This window comes from Centrocercus urophasianus, unplaced genomic scaffold, assembly GCF_019232065.1.
Source record: "Centrocercus urophasianus isolate 14NV4802_14NV808 unplaced genomic scaffold, USGS_Curo_1.0 seq_22, whole genome shotgun sequence".
NCBI lineage: Eukaryota > Metazoa > Chordata > Aves > Galliformes > Phasianidae > Centrocercus > Centrocercus urophasianus.
Window position 1 is genome coordinate 13,434,722 of NW_024884778.1, and position 16,211 is coordinate 13,450,932.

At 50.3% G+C, this 16,211-nt stretch overlaps 1 protein-coding gene and 2 long non-coding RNA genes across 5 annotated transcripts in view; 2 read left to right on the top strand and 1 right to left on the bottom strand.

Moving 5' to 3' along the window:
- Positions 1 to 3,498: 3,498 nt before the first annotated feature.
- LOC122162797 lies at positions 3,499 to 6,376 on the bottom strand. 2 transcript variants are annotated; one of them, XR_006169703.1, is made up of 3 exons: positions 6,325 to 6,375; positions 5,864 to 5,941; positions 3,499 to 3,723 (listed from the first exon to the last, which is right to left on the bottom strand). It is a non-coding gene; the product is annotated as an uncharacterized LOC122162797 (long non-coding RNA). The 2 variants fall into 2 exon arrangements; XR_006169701.1 differs by having other exon boundaries at positions 3,500 to 3,723; positions 5,864 to 5,952; positions 6,325 to 6,376.
- Positions 6,377 to 6,420: 44 nt separating this feature from the next.
- PHF2 (PHD finger protein 2) overlaps positions 6,421 to 16,211 on the top strand; it is an 80,810-nt gene continuing 71,019 nt past the window's right edge. The window contains exons 1-2 of one of the 2 annotated variants that reach the window (XM_042823471.1): positions 6,421 to 6,439; positions 6,791 to 6,978. In XM_042823471.1, the coding sequence (XP_042679405.1) occupies positions 6,425 to 6,439; positions 6,791 to 6,978 (203 nt within the window). In that variant the 5' untranslated portion in view covers positions 6,421 to 6,424. The remainder of the gene's footprint in view (positions 6,440 to 6,790; positions 6,979 to 16,211) is intronic. The other variant, XM_042823472.1, reaches the window with a different exon arrangement.
- LOC122162798 lies at positions 12,543 to 14,584 on the top strand. The gene is made up of 2 exons (XR_006169704.1): positions 12,543 to 12,742; positions 13,567 to 14,584. It is a non-coding gene; the product is annotated as an uncharacterized LOC122162798 (long non-coding RNA).

The following is a 16,211-nucleotide window of genomic DNA, read 5'->3' on the forward strand; positions in this document are numbered from 1 at the left end:
CCTCCCTCGCCTTGCTGGCCACGCTGCATTTCACACAGCCTAGGATACAGATGGCTTTCTGGGCTGTGAGAGCACATTGCTGGCTGATGTTCAGCTGACCACTCCCCAGTACCCCCATGTCCTTTTTGGCTGGGCTGAGCTTCATCCTTATACCCCCAGCTTGTACTGATAGTGGGGGTTGCCACAAGCCAGGTGCCAGGCCTTGCATTTGGCTTTGCTGAACCTCGAGAAGCTCTGGGCTTACTGCTGGAACCTGTCTATGTGCATCCCATCCCTCAGCCACACCCACAGCTTGGTGTCATCTGCAAACTGCTGAGGCTGCACTCGATGCCGCTGCTGATGTCACTGATGTGGATGTTAGAGCACCGATCCCACTACTGACCCCAAGGGACATCTCTTGTCACCGATCACCCTCTGGGCATTGAGCCTTTCACCACCACTCTCTGGATACGATCTCTTAACCGCTTTGTCATCCATTGAACAGTCCACCTGTCAAATCCATCTTTCCAATTTGGAGAGAAGGATGTTATGGGGGACCATGTCAAAGTCCTTATTGAAGTCCAGATAGGTGACATCAGTGGCTCTTCCCTTGCCCACTGATTTGGTGCCATAATGAGAAGCAATGATGTTGCTCTGGCAGAAACTGCCCTTGGTGAAGCCATGCTGGTTATCCCTATCACCTCCTCTACACTGTGCCTAAGCATAGCTTCCAGGAAGATCTGCTCCATGATCTTCCCCGGCACAGAGGTGAGGCTGACAGGTCAGCAGTTCCCTGGGTCTTCCTTTCTACCCTACCTTAAAAAAAGGATGTGGTGATGCTTTTTTCCAGTCGCTGGGACGTCACCTGACTGCCACGACTTTTCAGATATCGTCGAGAGACATTACCTGTCCTTGGAGTTCCAGAGCCTTAAGCTTATTGTATAAGGGCACCTGGAGAGGCGAGGCAGGTAAGAAGAGGGTTTGCCTATGACACCAAGCAAAGACCTGTTTCCATCTGTCCCCATCTCTTAGGTTCCCTCCCTTTTCCCAGTGGTGACCTACTTGGGGTGTATCACCCCAGTGCCTTCTTTGGTGGTATGGCTGGGAGTCACTCCACCAGTCTGTCTTCTGCTCACACTCTTTGATGCTCCTAAATCTCTCCACCTCCTCCTTGAGCTCTGCAGGAGGTATCTCAGCCACCCTCCAGTGACAGCAGCAAGCTCAGGCACTCCTTGCAGCCAGAAATCTGAGCAGCCACGTTTCTGGCAGGCACTCGATCTGGGTCTCCACATTCTTTTTGGAGAGAGCATAGCTAGATGTGTTCTCCAGGAGGCAGTTGGTAGGTAAGCCGGTTTCCCAAGTGGGGAGGGATGCTTTGTTCCCCAGCTCACCCTGCCTGCAGGAACTGCCATGCAAACTGACGTGCCACACTCTGTTCACCCCTGGGAGCTCTTCAAGGGTCACTTTTGTAACTGGAGGCTCTGATGCTGCTGCTCCAGGCCCCATCCCCACCACATCTGAGCTGCTGACACGTGGAAGGTGATGGTGCCCCATAGCTCCTCACTGACAGGAATTCAGCTGCCCTACTGAGGTGATTCCTTGCTTTGGTGCAGAATGCGGCCACACCAAAGCTGTCTGCCTGCAGAGAAAGGCACCAAGTCTTGGGGCACAGTGTGAAGGATGAATACAGCTCCGTGCCACGCACCCTGTGCATGCAGCTCCTGGGACAGGTCCAAAGAGTAGATAGTTTGTTATTCCTTACGCACACCATCCTGTCTATAAGAAGAGAGCCTTGCTATTTCCAGAGTGGAATCCAATACGAATAAAGACAGTGATTGTCAGATCTGCCGGCTTCCATGCAGACAGTATTTTCCTGTCCATTCTGAAGGCAGGGCTGTATTGGTGTCAGGGTCCTGCGACAGAGCACTGTGCTGAAGCTGCACCGTACTGCTCCACCTGACCCAGCCTATGGCACAGCTCTCTGGAGCAGCTGAGGCCTTTCCTCTCAGCTCCCATTGCCTGTCAAGGAGGGAGGGAACTGGCCCCGATGCACTGAGAGCCCACTGCCAGGTCAGTCTTCCAGCCATTCTGCCCCAAGCCTGTAGCGTTGCCTGGGGTTGTGGCCAAAGTGCAGGACCCACACTTGTTCTTACTGGACTTCATCCCATTGGCCCCAACCCAGCAATCCAGTCTGTCCAGGTCGCTCTGTGGGGCTTTCCTGCCCTCAGGCAGATCGGCAGTTCCGCCAACTTGGTGTCATCTGCCAACTTACTGAGGATGCACTCAATCCTCTCATCCAGATCAAACTCCCTCATCCAGATCAATTTGTTTAGGTGCTACCTTCTGCTTTACCACAAGTTCTCAGCAAATTGAAACAAAAAAAACTGACAAACATTCTAAAACTTTCTTTCTCTTTGCAAACTTCTGGTTTAGTGGTAACAAACGAGCTCCTTGCTGCCTTCAGGAGCTGTATTAGCTCAGAATGCTCTGCGTTACCGTTCAGGATAAGTTGTGTCATGCTCCTTGTATGAACTGAACTGCAGAAGGAGCTTCAAGTCTTCAACACAGCCCTTCCTTGGGCCATGGTACTGCAGTGGATGGAGGCCGAAGGCAGCTCTCACACGGCAGCGTGCTTTGAGTGATAACAGAATAGGAGCCCGACTGCCGTGTCGTGAAATCTTGTTCACAAACGGTTTAAATGCATCGATGGACGTTCTGCATGAGGCTGCACGCTTGCCGTGACACCTGAGCAACTGTGACCAGCATCACTTTCAGAAGGCTTCTGCGTAGTGCCCAACCGTGCTGGCTGCTTCCAGGGAGAAGAGAAGCCCGCTGTAGGCAGGCACTGGGAAGCAGGCAGCGGCTGTGGGTGCAGGAAGGAGGGATGGCTGTGCGGGAGCACCGAGCTGTGTGCTTTCGAGTGCCAAGCAGTGCCGGAGCTCCCGCCGCCCCGCCTGCCTGCAGAGGGCTGCCGAGCACAACCGGGCCTCTACTGAAACGCTTCCCAAATGCTGGGGCGTTCCGTTGTGCGTAACCCAGATGCAGCAAATGACGGCCGCAGCCCGGCTCGGGGCCGGTAACAGGCCTGCTCCCACAGCACGAGACAAAGCGGAGCTGAGCTACGAGGCCTCTCCGTGAGGCTCCATGGGCTGGCATGGTGTGCTCCTGGGCTCTGCGTTCACTTACTCTGTATGTAAGTATCCTCCTGGAGGTTCAGTTTGCTGTGAGGTGTGTGAGGAGCGAGAAGGCGTAGCTGGCACGATGCCTCCTGGGCTCCGAACGTCAGGACCACGTTCAATGCAAACACTGCTCTCACCAAACCGCTCGCTCCTGTCGCTTAGCAAAACGTGGCAGCCATCCTGCTGCTTTACACCCCGCTCCTGCTGCCCTTCCCGGGCTCCGCTGGCCGTGGCTGGGGTTCATGCTGGGCACCAAGGAGGAATCCCTGCTCGCTTCCCGCTGCGGCACAGCAGTACTGGGAAGCAGGGCAGGAGAGGATGGACTGTGAGGGACTTCCCAAACGATTGGAGTTTTATCCTCCAAGAAATGCATCTGAGACTTTGAAATCTTATAAGAGAAACTGGTAAGTTTTTATTGGCCTCTGGTAGGATGGGCGTTTGGGTTTCGTGTACCCTGCCAGACTCTGGTGACCCGTGCTGAAGACAGTGTTGTCGTCAGAATGATGCTGATGTCCAATAAAGTTGCTCCCTCGTGTCAAGGTTCTGTGTAACATGAGATTGTGTGCTGAAATGAAGCAAAAGAAGAGTGTTTAAGTGGGAAAGCACAGGTATGGAGTGATAAATGCAATCTGTGTTAACTGTTACGAAGTCCATTCTTTAACTAAATCTTTAAGCTAATTTGCTATATGAAAGAGCCTTTTAACCCAGCCCTCTTTTACAATTTCAATTCTTCCTTCCTTACTTTGGTTCAGAAGCCAAGATAGCACAGTACAGCGTTCTGTGAGATCTAAGCAATCAATGTTTTAAGATGTGGTGTCAGATGGGGAACTCTGGAAGAGAGGTATGCAGTCACCACAAGCTCCTCTCTTGCTGAAGCCCAGTGATCCCTGTTGTTTCAAGGTTGCTTTCATGGACAGCTTCTTTGTGAACATTTATTTAAAGAGCAGATATGGTCGAAGGGAAAAAAAAAAAACAAAAACCAAAAAATTTGATTTACTTCTCTGCACTAGCATGGAAATAACTGGGGACAATGTGTCTATAGCTACAGAGCACCATAAGTAAAATAAGCTTATGTAGCACTTGCTGTAGAGGAAATAGATAGGACAAACGCTTCAAAATGATAAGAACATCTGGAAAGCTCAAGAAATGGCAGCCCAGACCGCCACTGCAAGAGCATCTGACTCTATGAAAATCAGTGAATGTGTTTAAACCTCTCCTGCAAAGCTGAGAGGTTCTAACAGGTGTGGCAGTGAGGAGAGGACAAGAAAGGTGCTCACAGCCCATGCAGCAGTTGTCTGGGCCTCGTCTCCTCATCCTGCATTATCACAGACTCATAGGATCATTACGGTTGGAAAAGATATCTACAATCATCCAGTCCAACCACCCACCTACCAGCAGCTCACTAGCTCACTAACCACGTCCCTCAGTGCCACATCTCCATGTTTCTCGAGCACCTCTGGGTGACACAGCCCGTTCCAGCACCCAGGTGACACAGCCTGTTCCAGCACCCAGGTGACACAGCCTGTTCCAGCACCCAGCCACTCTTTCAGCGTTTTTCCTAATATCCAACCTGAACCTCCCCTGGTGCGATGTGAACCCAAGTTACGCCCTCGACTTCTGCTTTTCAGGTTGAAACACTGAGCAATTAAAATCTCAATAGTTCAATTCAGGCTGAAATGGGGTCTGTTTTTTTCGCAGGTATATACTTTTGCCGCTCAGCACTGAGGAAAACAGACACTTTGTGTATCTCAAGATGTCGTTCAAAACAACTGAGTCATGATGTAGGCCTATAATCTCAGTCCTGTGTTACCACACCTTGAGCTATGCCAGAAATTCAGTTTCAATGGTAAACACTCGTGGTGGGCCCAGGAATGCCATTCCCTGCACTAGTTCACACGTAGCTCTGCATGAGCACTGCCTGAAAGTCACTTCTGTGGCACAGGAATCCAAGGGGCAAGGCGAGCAGTTTTGACTGTCTCTCTTCAGTCAGCCTAGATAGGTTCTGCCTGTATCAACAGTGGCTTTTTCTCTCTTAGAGCCCAGTGAACCATGCAGCCAAACTTTGGGAAGCCCTCTCTTATTCTTCTGACATTGCTTTATCTGATTTTTTCCCCCTCCCTCCATCTCTGCTCTGTCTCTTGACACTGCAAAACCTGAAGTTATTTGAATTTCCTTTGTCCACTACAGGGTGATTTTGGATTTGGCAGACTGCTGAAAAAACACCAAGAAACGCCCGTTTTTTCTCTTTTTGCTCTAAGACAGATAGATATTATCCTCCCTCTGAAAATGAGATGGATTCAAGACACCAAATCAGTCATAACTAGCACTTGCACATCAGCTGTGACACTTTGTGACTACTTTACATGGCGTTCTCATACTTGGAAGGGACAAGTGTCAGCAGCTGTTGAAGATGCTCAGGACGTGTGTCCCAGCAGAGCACCCTGAAGCATGCCTTCCAAAACCACCCAGAGGGAGGTCTTAGGACTCTGTGCAAAGGGAGGGAGAGAAGCTCTGCGTTCTCAATCTCAGCTCAAACTCAAGGGTTCCTCTTTTGCCTTCGCCACCACCGCTCGCTCATCTAAGAGGAGGAAGCACCGCGGAGTTGGGCTTTTGCAGCCGACAGGAGTAGTGGTGCAGGCGACTCTCGGCACGTACCCCACAGCCCATGGCTCTGGGCTGGTGCTCGGTAGGTGCAGGGCTTTTACCTGCAGCTCCGGGGTAGGAGCCCAGCGTGCGACAGCGATGGGGCTGGCCCTGATGGAAGTGGTGGGTGCCTTCCAAACCTACAATATAACTCCAACAAACAAATGACTTTTATTTTTTTTTTAATAGTAACCAACACGCACTCAGGTTGTGTCCCGAGGCCCTCCACCCCTCCGGGTCGCACTCCCGCTCTCAGCACAGCGCGGTACCCGCAGCCGCGGATTGCTGCGCCTGTCGCGCAGTTCGCGCGCTGCCGGGGCACACAGACGCACACAAACACACTCCCATACGCGGAGCAGCGGCTCGCTCAGCGCTCCCTGCGCTCCGTGCCCCGTCCCGCGGCGCTCCCCGCCCCGCCCCGCCGCGCCCAGGCCACTTTCTTTCCCGAGTCCCCGCGGTGGCGAGGCGCAAAACCGCGCGGCCCCCCCGGGCGCGGAGCCCCGCGGCGCGCAGCCCGACTCACCGCGGCTTCCTCCCGGCCGCGCGCTGCCGCCTCGCCTCGCTTCGCCTCCCCCTCCTCCGCCGCCCGCCCCAGCCCCAGCCCCGGCAGAGGAAATATTGCAATGTTGCAAGCTGACGTAAGGACATTACAAGGAAAGGGCTACATTTCGGAGTGTTTATGAAAAGCCTCGGTACTGTACTGTCACCAGGGGGCATGCAATATAATGCATTTCGCCAAACATTTTGAATAATAATCATTTAACAACAACAACAACAAAAAAGCCCCGGTCCGGTCGGCGCTCGCGGAGCCGGAGGAACCATGCAGCCAAACTTTGCGAAGCCCTTTCTTATTTTTCTGACATTGCTCGCTCGCCCTTGAGGAGCCGTAATTGCATTATCTGATTTTTTTTTTTCCCCTTCTTTTCTCCCCCCTTCCCCCCCTCCCCGCTCCGTCTCTCGACATCGCAAATTCGCTCGCGTTTCGGAAGGAGCAGCCGCCAAAGCTACCGAGCGGCAGGAGCCGCCGCCAGCCCCGCTCGCCTCTCCGCGAGTCCGGTGTTGTTTTGAAGGGAGCTAACATGGCGACGGTGCCCGTCTATTGCATCTGTAGGCTGCCCTACGACGTAACCCGCTTCATGATTGAATGCGATGCCTGCAAGGACTGGTTTCACGGCAGGTAACACAAAGAGATCGGGCCTTTTCCCCCCTTTCGCCGCGGTCCCCCCCCTCTCGCTCGGTGCCTTTCGCCTCCTTTTCTCTCCAGGGCAGAGCGCGGCGATGGTGCCGTTGGAGCCACCGCCGTGTGCAGTTTTCCAACAGGCCTTTTTGGAGAGGAGGAGGAGGAGCCACTCTGCCCCCGTCTCTCTCTCTCTCTCTCCGCGTTGTATTTTTTTGTTTTGTTTTGTAAATTTTCCTTCGATTCCCCGCACAAAGCCCCCCCCCATCCCCCTTCCTCCCCGGGGCTCCGGTGTCATCGGGCCGGGGGGGGGCATTGTGCTTCTTTCCTCTGGGCGGGCGCCGCGGGGTGCGCGGAGCGGAGCGCGGACCGTGCCGCCGGCCGCCTGAGCCCGGCTACGGGGCCGCTCCGCCGGCCGGGAGCGGTCGGGTCGGGCCGCGTCCCGCACCTCCCGCCTCGTCCTCTCGGTTACGGACCCAGGGCGGCGGGCTCGGGCTCGGGCGGCGTGGAGCCGCGTCCCGGGGAGGCGGCGGGGCTCCGCCGCGCTGTCAGCGGGTTCCACGCCCGCGGCTCCGGGCCGGGCGCGCCTCGCCTCGCCCGCGCGGGGATCTCGGTCCCCGCACCCCCCTCCCCCCACACACACAAACCCCGCCGCCGCGCTCCACGGCCCTGTTGGGGCAGCCGGGTGTTTCCCGTCTGACAGGGCTGCCATCGCCGGGCCGGCCCTGCGGCTTAACCCTTGGCGGGGCGACTGGGCGGGGCGCGGAACGGGCGGAGGGGGAAGCGCGGGGCCGCGGCGGCTCCGCAGGGCGAGGGGAAGCCCGTCCGTGTCGGGAGCCGCGGGGGCGGGCGGGGCGGGAGAGCGCCGGCCCTGAGGCGGGGCGGCGGCGGCGGCGGCCGTGCGGGGAAGCCCCGGCAGCAGCGAGCCCGCCCCGCGCGGCACGGCCCCCGCCTCACGGGGAGGGAAGGAAGGAAGGAGGGGCTCCCCGCGGCTCCCGGCGCTGCCCCCTGCCCCGCCGCCGCCGGGGGAGACGAAGGGGGGACGCGGGAGAGTTTGTTTAGGGCGGACAAAGGCGGACTTCGGCCCTCGATTCATTTCGCCCTGAAGCTTTGTCATGGAAAGCGAGCGCGGGCGGCTGCCGTGCGGGAGACAATGGCAGAGCGGGCGTACTTGAGTTAATGCTGTGTGGAATTGAACTTCGGGAGCGTTGGAGCGTTTGGGGTTGTTGGGGTTTTTTTCCTTTTTTTTTTTTTTTTTTTTTTCCTTCCTCCTCTGCGAGAGACGGGGAAGTTGGTTAAGGACGCGGGGAAGGAGCGCCAAGCGTGGCTGTGCGATGTGTGCTGGAAGCGATGCTGGCTGTACCCGAGCAGGACAGCGCCGCGACTGCATCTCCCGCGTGTCCGAGGGGAGGTGCCGGGCTCTGTGTCAGGGGAGCTGACCGACGGAGGGGGCACAGGGCCTTTGCTCAGCCCCAAAGTAGCGCCCCAGAGGTGGGTTTCATAGTGAGCAAAACTGAGGAGACCGCACTCCGAGGGAGCCTCAGATAACCGTGTTGGAGAAAGGAGGTGGCTGATGGAGTAAGGAACCACCTGTATCTGTCCCTGTTTGATTTGCTCGATGTTGTATGAGACAATAAATCATCAGCTGTGAAAAATATACACCGGGATTTGGTCGTGGAGAGTTGTCCTGTCTCGTTCCTAGGTGCTCAAAGCACTGTTGGTGTTAATGCCTGTATAGTTGCTGCACTGCAACAAAAGTGACTGAGCATGCAAAGCTCTGCACTCTTAAAGAGGCTTGCCCATTTAGAAACAATTTCTTTCTCTTTTTGACATACACAGAGCACATTTCAAAAAAAAAATGCCATTCCTTTTTCGGTTCTGTAGAAGCAGGTCAGGGGTTTTCATGCTTCCTCCCTGACCGTAGCTTCCAGATATTTCAGTACATGTTTTTCCAGGTTCTGTTCACGTGTCAGGTGTGGTCCCCTAATGCTGGGTAACGTCTTTGTGGCACTTCAACGAATCTGACAGTAAACTCGTATTACTAAAATATTAAAAGTAAGTTAAACTTGCTCAGTGCCATTTAGAAGCTGGAAGGAGAGCTGAGCCATCACCACATGACTGATGAGCACTTCCCAGCCCAATGCTGATGTGCCATCAACTGTGGTTGGAAGCGACCGCTCTGCGATGTGTCCTGAAGGAGAGCTGGGAGGGACGAGCCATTCTCTCGGGGCCTTCAGGTCTCACTCGTCACGGGAACTTCTGTGATCTGCAGACAGGATTTCTCATGTGAAGCAGCATTAGAACTTTCTTTATAGATCCCCAGTTAATCCTCACATGCTTCTGAACGGTTGCCCACTGCTGTATCTGAACTTTTGTGCTGCAGGAGAAAGTGGTACATCAGAGGCTTCCCTCCTTTTTCTGGTTGCTGCTCTGGAGCTAGGCCTGCATGCAGCAGAGTCACTGCAATAGCATATTGGGTTGAATTGATGTACATGGCAGGTAGGTTTTTTCTGCTGGACAAAGGCGTCTGTATTGGTTTTGTGCACGGGGTGTTGCTGATCTCTAAGAAGAAAGGTCATTATTGGCTCTGTTCCTTTCTCTGCAAAGCTTTCAGAGGCCCTTTGTTACAGCTCCATATGTTACCCATCATCAGGGCCCCCAGCCGCTGTTTATGAGGCGTACTGAACTGTGCAGCCACCGGCGTGTTCGCAGAGCACTGCTTTGTGCCTTCTTATTAAACCGACTTTCAGTCATCTCTGTGCTTCCAGCCCTGGAGAGGACAGGGACGGTCTTAGAGACAAAAGGAAAAGAAATGCCTCTGCAGACAGCGGAGCGGGGCTGTTGGACACCACTGTTTGTAAGGACAGAGCCTTCGCCGCAGAGATTCGTAGAGCTGGGATGATTTGAGATCCTGACTCTCGTGCTCCTCAGGAGTTGTGCTGGTCCTGCTGTTGCCTTTCCTCCGCTGCACCTAAAGTGGCAGAACAGTTCTGTAGCACAGCACTCCCAGGTTTCCCTGTTGCAGTTACCATGCTGGATTCCTCAACTTTCATGAGACTGAAAAGTGGGAACCCAAGGAAGGAGCCACCAAGGTCGCATGGAAATCCTACAGCCTTTATGTACACAATGGCCTCTGGTAGCTGTGGTCACTGAATTGACATGGCAGAATCATTTGTCAGAGCATGCCTTGTGAGCAGCACCACCTTGTCTGCTTCTGGATGGTGGTGGTGGTTAGCATCTATGAAGCTGCATAGGGTTTAGGAGCTGCCCCTTTTAGAGATGCCCTCTTTTCCTGTGCATCATTGCTGCAGCTGGGAGCAGCTGTGCTAGTTTTGCTGACAGTCTGTGGATGCAAAATCTTAACAGGTGGATGTAGTTACACTTAATAGCAGGCTTCCAACTACTCAGGTCACCTGTGACTGGAGTTTGCAGAACTCAAGGCAAGGTGAGTCCTTTTGCTCAAGTTTGTTCCACTAGAAATCTGTTCTGGGTTATTCTTTCATGTAGGTGGAAGGAGGTGAACCATTTATCTCTCTGCAGTGGTTGTTTTGTTACCAGTGCTTTATAATATCTGTATCTGCTCTTTTTGATGTAGGAGGATCATACAATATTTAAATAAAATGACCCAGAGAAGATTTAGGTTGGATGGTAGGCAAAATTTTTTTCTCCAAAGAGTGGTCAGGCTCTGGAAAGGGCTGCCCAGGGAGGTGGTGGAGGAGTTAAAGGAACGTTCAGATGTTGTGCTGAGAGGCGTGGTTTAGTTGGGGAAATATTGGTGGTAGGTGGAGAGTTGGACTGGATGGTCTTGAAGGCCTTTTCCAACCTTAATAATTTTATGACTTCATTTTCATATTTATTTTCCTGTATTTAAACTTGCAAACTTGTTGCCACTGTTATAGCTGCAGCGATATCTTAGTACTATTATAAAATGTTTAGCTAACTAGAAGTTGCTATTCCAATTCCTATAGCAACATAGGGTTAGGATGATTTTTAGCTGTAGAATCTTGATGCACGAAATGAACTCCATCTGGATTAAGAAATACACTTGTTATTACATTGCAAAACTGAAAACTGCATATGGGGAAGATGCAGCTCTTCTACTGGAACATTCAGCGTTGTCTTTTTCTTAAAGTAGGTCTGACTTTGCCTGGCAGTGTCTGGGTCCTCTCTTTTACATGGCTGCATCACCAGCTGTGGTCGAATCTGAACATAAATATACTTAAACATAGGATAATCCTAACTTTTAGGTGATCCTAGAAGTACCATTCAGTCTCCCAAAGTACTGTCACAATGGAGGGAGTTACTGAGGTTAATTGTCAATTGTGCAGAAAAGATTGCGTTTCATATTGAGAGTTCAGATAGGACAAGGAAGTAAATTATTAGTTTAATGTTATTTCAGGTTTTCCTGAAGAGTTTTTCAGCTTTAGAGTCTGCTGGAGACCAGAGCAGGCATTGTGAGGAAGCTGGATGAACAGCAATCCTGGAATGTGGTTCCTTACGGATGATCCATTCCAGGAAAAAAAAAAGAGAAAGTTTGTTGCAAAGTGTTTTTATGGACTCCATAGACCATGCTGATTGTTCTGGATGAACTGTCCATACAGCCACTGTAGTGAGATTTGTTTCCCTTAGAAAAAAGCCAAGAAAAAGATTTTTTATATATATATAAAAGTTGTGAGTATGGAATGTGAAGTTTTGAACTCATGATAAAATGAGTATATATAAATGAACAAGTGCTCCCCAGCAGCACAGGCCTTTGGCTGGGCTGTGCTGAGCTCAGGCCAGCAGAAGCAGGGCTGCACCCTCCGCAGGTGCTGTGCTGTTACCAGGAAAGTGAAAGCGATGTCGTTTCTCAGGCAACAAAAGATCAGTTCTGCGAGAAAACTGGGGCTTGATTAACCAACCCGCCGCGCTTTCCTTATTGCTAAATAGCTCTGTAATGAAGGGAATGGATAAAAATATCTTGAAAAAGTGATTGCGGCGGTGTAGCTACGAATGGAGAAAAAATGGCGAGGAGAAAATATGTTCCAGATGCATTATAGGCCTCTCTAGACCCAACTGTTAATATTACCGTAGCATATTTTCCCCTTTCCAATCAACGTGCTTTTTCCAGTGGATGCAGCCTCCTGTTATTTGGGTGCCTGCAGTTACAGGTGCCCGGTTGCGTCCTGCAGGCCGGCTGCCTGCGGTGGCCCTGCAGCTCAGGAGGAAGGCTCCAGAAAAGCGACGTGGCTCCTTGTTGTGCTCACAGGGGTAAGATTCAGGAAGCAGGGTTAGCCTAGGATGTGTTCCCTTCAGTTCTCTGATAGCGTATCCACAGCGAAAGCTAATGGTGTTTTTACAGCCTGGTTAGCTGTGCTGTGTACGGCCGCACAGGCTGCAGCCTGGGTACGGTTTGTACAGCTGTGTGATTGCACAAGGGCTGAGCAAACACTCGGTGCCTGGAGCAGTGCAAAGCTGGCTTCGCTCTGCCCTTGTGAGTTTGCGTTACGTTGTTGGGCCGCAGCGTTGGCGGGACGGCTGTGATTCGTGCCCATGCCGAGCAGTGCGCTGTGCTTTCACTTTCACAAGCAAGGCATCTTTCTTCCTGCTCTAAGCTTCATTAACAAAACTTCATAGCTCTCACAGGCATTCCACTTCTGTCACGGCAAATGTAAAACCCGACGAGTAGTATTGCATTTTTGTTACAGCGTACTTCCAGTGAACAAAACTCATCGTCTGCATGGCACTGACCTTCTGGTTGGTAGGGCTGGTTGCCCTGCTTGCCGTAAGTTCTGTATATAAAATAGCTAGTGCTTTCCCAGGGCGTTTCATTAAGCAGGGCTGTGATATGTGATAGAGGCGCTGGGGTCTCGCTTTGGGGTGGTGCAGTGAGCAAACTCTGGAGCGAGCTGGATTTCTCACAGTAGCCATTTTCTGTGCTCAGCCCGCGGCAGGGAGCACAGCCATGTGTGTCTGTGTATTAGAAACTCCTAGACTTGCTGAGTGATATAAATAATAATTCCTTTCCAGGTTTTTATTTGAAAACAATAAGGCTGTGTATGAGCTATTTTAGGGCATCGTGCACCATCTATTTTGAGATGTGATCTTGCTGCTCATTGCATCCAAATACCTTTTACATAGAGTATATGGAAATAATAAGGTTTTCAGCAGATTTCTTGTATTCTGTGATTCTCCTCTGTTAATTGCTATGTTGTGTAAATTATGTATCATCTTACTTGCAAGATATATAAAAAATATTGCAGACATGAAACGACACCAGCCATAGATCAGTGAGTATTATACTTTAAAACAAGGCTTCCTAAACTGCTAGTCCAGTGCAATCTGAATATGCAAATGTACTCAGTATTTTTTCCAGATACGCTAATTAATACATAGGATTTATAATGCAGTTGCTGCTGCACCTGTCTTTTTGATGGTATTGTCATAATAGCAGGAGATGCAGTTTAGGTTTATCCTCCACATAATGGCCAAGTAGCTCTTGACAGAAAGTCACAGAGAGATGAGTGGTGGTGTCTGTGCTCACTGAGGATGCAATCTGGTTAAACTGCAAGAGTTCCCACTTGTTCTGCTATTTTGTTTTCTCCATAGCTGGAATTCCAGCCAGGGAGTGCATCCAGCACGCGAGGAGGTAATTTCCTCGTGGTCTCAGAGAGTGAAACCCCCTTCTTGCTGAGCTTCTGCCGGCATCTGGTGGAGTTGGTGTCAGAGGCTGAAGAGAGGAAGGATGCCTGCTGTGGGGAAGGGGAGTTGCCCTGCTCACCGCCTCCAGGGCAGATCACTGGGAGGGATCACCTCCTGCTGCAGCTTAGCAATGGGCCCACAGTCCTGAGCGGAGAACAGAGGCTTTCACTGTCAGCTCCATATGCTCGCGCAGCTGTGTCGTTCTCTAACATGAGCACATCCAGCTCTTTTATCCACTATTAGTAGGTAATCGAGTCAGGCACAGAGTTAAGCAGGAATATATTCTGTCATGAAAAAGGACCACAGAATTTTGAAAATGAAAAGCGCTTCTGCATTTTGTATTTTCCATTATTCATCTGATCTCTGAGAGCAGTTGCAGCTACACTTGCCCTTTTGTTTTTAATGAGTTGCCTATGGATTCCATTTCATGTTCCTCCTGTATATACAGTACATTTGCTCTCAGGGAGAACATTTTTCCTGAAAGTTTTCATCTGGCACAGAAGTGGGGAAGAAAGTGAAATATTTGAGCTAAGGATCATTAGTTGTGATTTCTTCTTCAGCCTCCTTTCTGTGCCGTTAACATCTCAGTGGTAAAGAGCAGAAACGTGAAAATTGGCAGGAATGATGTTCCTATCTCATATGTGCCATTCACAGTCTGAAAAGGCTGGCTGAGATATAGGCAAATTATAGTGATTTTTTTTTTAATCTAGTTAATACATAATCATTACTAAAAAATAATAATGCTCATAATCTTCCTGTGTTCCTTTGGCTCGATGACACTGTGCACTGTGTTTGGACAATGGGATGAAGTCTTTGGCTTTCTTGGGGTTTGCATGTGTAGTATGTGTGATTATAGTGTGCATTTATGATTGTTCATCTGTATAAAAAAACACTTATTAAAGGTGGGCCATGTGGTTATGATTTACCCTTTCAGCTCAGATCTTTATTATGAGTAACTTGGTGTAGATCAGTGTCTCATTGTAAATTTCTAGCAACAGGTACTTCAAAGTCTTCAGCATTCCAATCCGGATAGAAACGAATGCAAACGTTTTTCATTACCTTCTTGGATGAGCACAGAATAACATGAGAACACATGAAAGAGCCACAGATTGTTTTTTCAGGAATACAACCAAATGACCAGAGCTACAGCAAAGTTTAATGCCCTGTATTGAGCGTCTCCCCGGGGTCCATGGATCAGGCAGGAGGCTGAAGTGAAAGGGTTCAGCCTTCAGCTGTTGTGTGGCCTGGGTCTGTGCAATGGAAGTGTCTCCTGGGTCACAGCTCTGTCCATCTGTGATGGAGAGAATAGCAAACTTGCAGGGCTGTTAAGTACTTTTTCCATCGTCACCTTAGAAATGTAAGTCACAGAAGCACCATCAAAAGCAGCCAGGCTCAAGAATGACCAAGAACCTTTATGCTGCTTCCCCACTGTGTGTAATCTAGCTAGAAAAGAAGTCCATAGGCAATCTCTTAGCAATCTCCTTTCATTCATGTCTACTTTTTGTGTATGAAACAGTAATGCTTGTACTCTATTTTAGTTGCTGGGTAGGGGTTGCTCACTCTAAAGACTTGCCTGATTTCTGGTCTGGATACACGACCTTTCAGTTAAGCTTTAACATTGAAAGTCGTACAGATGGCAGAGAGTGCTGGAGAATATCTGAGGAAGATCACAATGCCATTTCCTACACTTCTGTCCTGCACCTGTCGGCCTGCATGGATGGATGAGGTGATCTTGAAATGCTTAGACTGGTTCTTAGAAGACCCTTTAGATTCGCAGACGTTAATGCCGCTAGACGGTGTTCTGAACACTTACGTATTCTTATCAAGAAACCTCACCTGTCTAATGATGAGGAAAAGCTAACAAATTCATTAATGAGCTATTCTAGTGACTTATTGTTTCAGTTCTGACCAAAAAAGTTATGGGATTTCCAATCTGTTTGCTTAGTTTCTGTTTCTACATGCGATATCTTATTATTTTGTGTGTTGAGCCCTCTTTCTTGGTCAGACTTTTCCATCAACACGTTGATGTCCTCCTGCTAAGAGTCACCATGCTTCTTTAATCAGAAGATACATCTGTTCTTCTGAGTTTGGCTGAGAAAGTTGTTGAGCATTTATTGTAGAAATAGTTGCTTCATTTGGAGAGTAATTCTCTGGGTTTTCAAAGAATTAAGAGAAAGAATGCATTTAACTTCTTCAGAATCTCTTTGTCAGATGTTCCATGCCTTCTGCACCAACTTTGTCTTCACATTGTACTTAGAATACTATGAACTGTGTCAGAAGTGGTACTGATGGTTGTTGGTTTTTACATCTGCAGCTGCATTTCATCCTATGATGTTAGTTATAGTCTCCTGTAGTTTTACTCTCACTTTATTATTATTGAAAGCTATCCTGGATTACTAATCGTAGAATGGCCTGGGTTGAAAAGGACCATAATGATCGTCTGGTGTCGACCCCCCTGCTGTAGGCAGGGCTGCCAACCACTAGACCAGGCTGCCCGGAGCCACATCCAGCCTGGTTTTGAATGCCTTCAGGGCATCCTAACGACACAGAAA